Here is a 4169-nt window from a genome sequence, read left to right as displayed (position 1 = left end):
TCTCTTTTCTCATTATTTAATTTATAATAATAATAAATAATAATAATGTGTGCAAGTCCGGTTCAGTGAATGGTTGTGTTGTGTGTGGCTCGTCCACCCACCCTTTCCATTGTTAAACGCGTTCACGCGTATACTTGTCGCTTGTATGTGGGTGACCACTATATATAACCACCTCCTTCCCGATTGGTCCTAAATCTTAATAGCAGGTGCAAAGAAAAGAAAAGAAAAGAAAAATTTGCATCCCACCCATTTTTTCTTCCTCTCTTTCTATCTATCACTTGTCCCCTTTCCCTCCCTCATCCATCACCATTCACCAACCAACCACTTTCTCAAAACACCAAACAAGCGAAAAGCATTTTCATTCCCCTCATTTTTTCTCAGCAAGAAACAAAAGAAAGAAAGAAAGAAAGAGAGAATGCCGTCATTGGAGGAGGAGCTGTTCCCGTCGACCCCAGGGAAGTTCAAGGGGGATAGAGCGCACAACATGAACCGCCAGGTCTACCGTTGCTTCGCCTCCACAAGCACCATGTTCCTCTGGGCTTTGTTCCTCATCGCCCTCACCGCATCCTACCTCAGCTTCCAGGGCTTCGTCGACTCCGGCAGCCGCTACCTCTCCGCCTCCTGGGGCGGCATCAACTGGGAGAAGCAGCTCCGCTCCTCCGCCCAGATCCAACGCCACGGCGGCTTCTCCGTCCTCGTCACCGGCGCCGCCGGCTTCGTAGGCTCTCACGTCTCCATAGCCCTCAAGCGCCGCGGCGACGGCGTCGTTGGCCTAGACAACTTCAACGACTATTACGACCCTTCCTTGAAACGCGCACGCAAGTCCCTCCTCGAAACACATGGCGTCTTCATCGTCGAAGGTGACGTCAACGACGCCAAGCTCCTCGCCAAGCTCTTCGATGTCGTCGCTTTCAGCCACGTCATGCACCTCGCCGCCCAAGCCGGCGTCAGGTACGCGATGGTGAACCCTCATTCCTACGTCCACAGCAACATCGCCGGCCTCGTCACGCTCCTCGAGGCTTGCAAGAACGCTGACCCTCAGCCCGCCATCGTTTGGGCCTCGTCAAGCTCCGTCTACGGGCTCAACGACAAGGTCCCATTCTCCGAAGCTGATCGGACCGACCAGCCCGCCAGCCTCTACGCCGCGACAAAGAAAGCCGGCGAGGAGATCACGCACAGTTACAATCACATCTACGGGCTTTCCATCACGGGCTTGAGGTTTTTCACTGTCTATGGGCCCTGGGGGAGGCCCGACATGGCTTACTTCTCTTTCACCAGGAATATTCTCCAGGGGAAGTCAATTACGGTTTATCGGGGCAAAAATCGGGTCGATTTGGCCCGTGATTTTACCTACATTGATGATATAGTGAAGGGATGTCTCGGGTCACTGGATACCGCGGGCAAGAGTACCGGGTCGGGTGGGAAGAAGCGAGGGCCCGCTCCTTATCGGATCTTTAATTTGGGTAACACTTCGCCCGTGACCGTTCCAACTTTGGTGAGTATATTGGAGCGTCACTTGAAGGTTAAGGCCAAGAGGAATATTGTGGATATGCCTGGAAACGGCGACGTTCCGTTCACTCACGCCAATATTAGTTCGGCCCGGAGGGAATTCGGGTACAAACCCACCACCGATTTGCAAACCGGGTTGAAGAAGTTCGTTAAGTGGTACCTCTCTTACTACGGCTACAATCACGGCAAGCCTGTAAATTATTAAATTTTTTGTTTCCTTTTTATTTGGGAACGGCTATTTTTCTTCCTTTTTAGTCTGCTAGATTTTTTGTTTTTTTTTTTTTGGAAAAATTACACACATGGGAAGAAAAGAAACGAAAGGACCTGGTCAAGAACGAATGAAGGGAAAGGAAACTAGAAAGAGAAAGAATTTCTTGAAAAAGGAAAAAAATAAAAAGAAGAGCAGAACACATTCTTTGCTTGAGAGGCCAGCTAAAACAGCTGTTCCTTAGCTGATTTCTTTTCCCTTTATTTTTTTGTATTAATTGTTGTTTTTCCTTTTTTTTTTTTCTTTTTGTAAAGAAAGAAAGTTTAAGTTTGTTTTTATCTTACCCGATTTATTTATTTTTTGAAATTTATCGTTCTCCTTCCGTAGTTGATTAGTAGCTTAATATTATAGTTGAATACGATACAAATAGTTGCACCGTAATTTTCGTTTGTTCATCAATCACGCGGCATTGTGGATGATCTGATCTTACTCCATTGAGCACATGCAATTATTTTTTCTGTATTGTATAAGTTTACGTATATTTTATTTTCTTTTGACAAAAGGGGCAGCATGATAAAGATGGTTAGATTTGAGGTGAGGGAAAATGATAAAAGGGTGGAGACAGCTAGGATGATGGTGACAAGTAGTGGTGTTTAGATGGGATCCGCATAAGTAGTGGAAGCTAGAGAACGATAGTAGTAGCCGTTGGATTTTGGGGATTTGGCTAGTAGATTTCTCCATTCTCCAGCTGTAAAGTGCTATCCAGTAGACTAATGCACTGCACTGTGGGTTCAGGAAAAAATACACAAACTCATGTATACCTGTTCAACTTGCCGACAGTACTATTGGAGATACTATAAAATAGGTAGGGATAATGGCGTATTTAGATCTATGTTGAAATTTCATACATATGTTTGGGCTTTTCTGGTGGGTCCTTTGGCATTCTTGGTGTTCTGTGATGTGAAGTGAATGTGACCCTTCTTTTTTCCTTCTATTAATGATTTATTTAGTATAATAATTGGAACTATGGAATCCAATAGCGTGTGTACAGGTTATGAATGTGCTTTTTTAAATAGGGTCCCCAAAGGGTGGAGGGGTTAGTGATTTATTAGCGCATTAATCATTATAGCTTAGTGTTGCGGATGTTATTATGCATTGGCTAAAATCGGCATGTCTCAAGCAATCAATAGAGCTATAAGAGAGATTTTAATTCAGCTGTTTAGATGAATATTTGTACACTATAGGTAACGTTTGTTTTGAGTTACTGACACGTACACTGAGAAATTGACTTAGCATCTGTTTGTTGGTTTAAAAATTGGTACTAAAATTTTTGTCTCTATCTCTAAAATTTTAATATTTCAGTATTTCTAAAGAGTGGAGACACATGGATTAAAATTTTTAGAGATGGAAACTAAAACTTTAATAACATTTTATACCTAAAATACCTTCATTTCAATTAATTAATTTTAATTTTATCCTTTATACAAATTAAATTAGAATTTCATTCTTATTTTAATTTTTGTCTCTCACTTTGCACCAAACAAAATATTAAAATTTATTTCAATATTTGTCTCTTAGTTTCTGTCTCTCTCAATTTTAGTCTTTCCATCTCTATCTCTCCATCAAACGCTACCTATATGATTTGATGTGAATACACTTTGTATATACGATTATTATTAATATTAATTAAATATTATCTAAAATATTAAGAATAAAATTAAAAACATACAGGAATAATTTTGACATAGATGGAAAATATTAGAAATAAAATCGAATAAATTAAAAACATTAAAGATATAATTGAATAAAATTAAGAGAAATGCTAGGGACATCAAGTTTTATGATTTGTAGCTATCAATTAGCCATCATTAATATTTTTAATGGTATAAAATTACATCTAATAGTGTAGGATTACTCACTCTTTTCTTGGTGGTTAAGTGCTGGCCAAATTTTAATGAAAGTACTCGCCTCATAGACTTTCTCTAAAATTAAATATCAAGAATATTTAAAAAAAAAATAATAAAATATTAAAGACAAAAAAATATATTTTGTTTTTAAATTTTAAAAGATATTTGTATATTTTAGAATTTTTAATAAAATGTTATATATTAATAAATAAGTATTTTTTATTTATTAAAAGTTATTTTTATTGACTTATTAAATATCATTATTATAATTTTTGAAAAATTAAAATTTTATCAATCTTGATTAATATTCCATCCACGCAAAAATTAAGAAGATTAATCACTTCTTATGTATTTACATGTTATATAGGATTGAAAAGGTCAGGGTATAGAGGCAACGTTAAACCTTGTTGAACTTCGTGTAAGATCGCTGCTTGGAATTCCTTCATTTAGGCCTCGGATTAATGAGAGTTAATAAATTGAAATTATGCTATTATTTGGATTTGTTTTAGAATAAAAAAATAAATATTTAATTATGATTATATTTA

General features: G+C 38.3%; 1 protein-coding gene across 1 annotated transcript; it reads left to right on the top strand.

Moving 5' to 3' along the window:
* On the top strand, positions 180 to 2012 carry LOC107641640 (UDP-glucuronate 4-epimerase 1). Its single transcript, XM_016345126.2, has one exon. The coding sequence runs from the start codon at positions 416 to 418 to the stop codon at positions 1712 to 1714; it is 1299 nt and encodes a 432-aa protein (XP_016200612.1). The 5' UTR covers positions 180 to 415; the 3' UTR covers positions 1715 to 2012.

Source organism: Arachis ipaensis, chromosome B01, assembly GCF_000816755.2.
Source record: "Arachis ipaensis cultivar K30076 chromosome B01, Araip1.1, whole genome shotgun sequence".
NCBI classification, from domain to species: domain Eukaryota; kingdom Viridiplantae; phylum Streptophyta; class Magnoliopsida; order Fabales; family Fabaceae; genus Arachis; species Arachis ipaensis.
The sequence above is the reverse complement of the archived record's forward strand: the minus strand, read 5'-3'. Positions and strand labels throughout refer to the sequence as shown.

Coding starts and splice junctions, on each gene's coding strand:
- LOC107641640 (XM_016345126.2), top strand. CDS start 416: ATGCCGTCATTGGAGGAGGAGCTGTTCCCGTCGACCCCAGGGAAGTTC.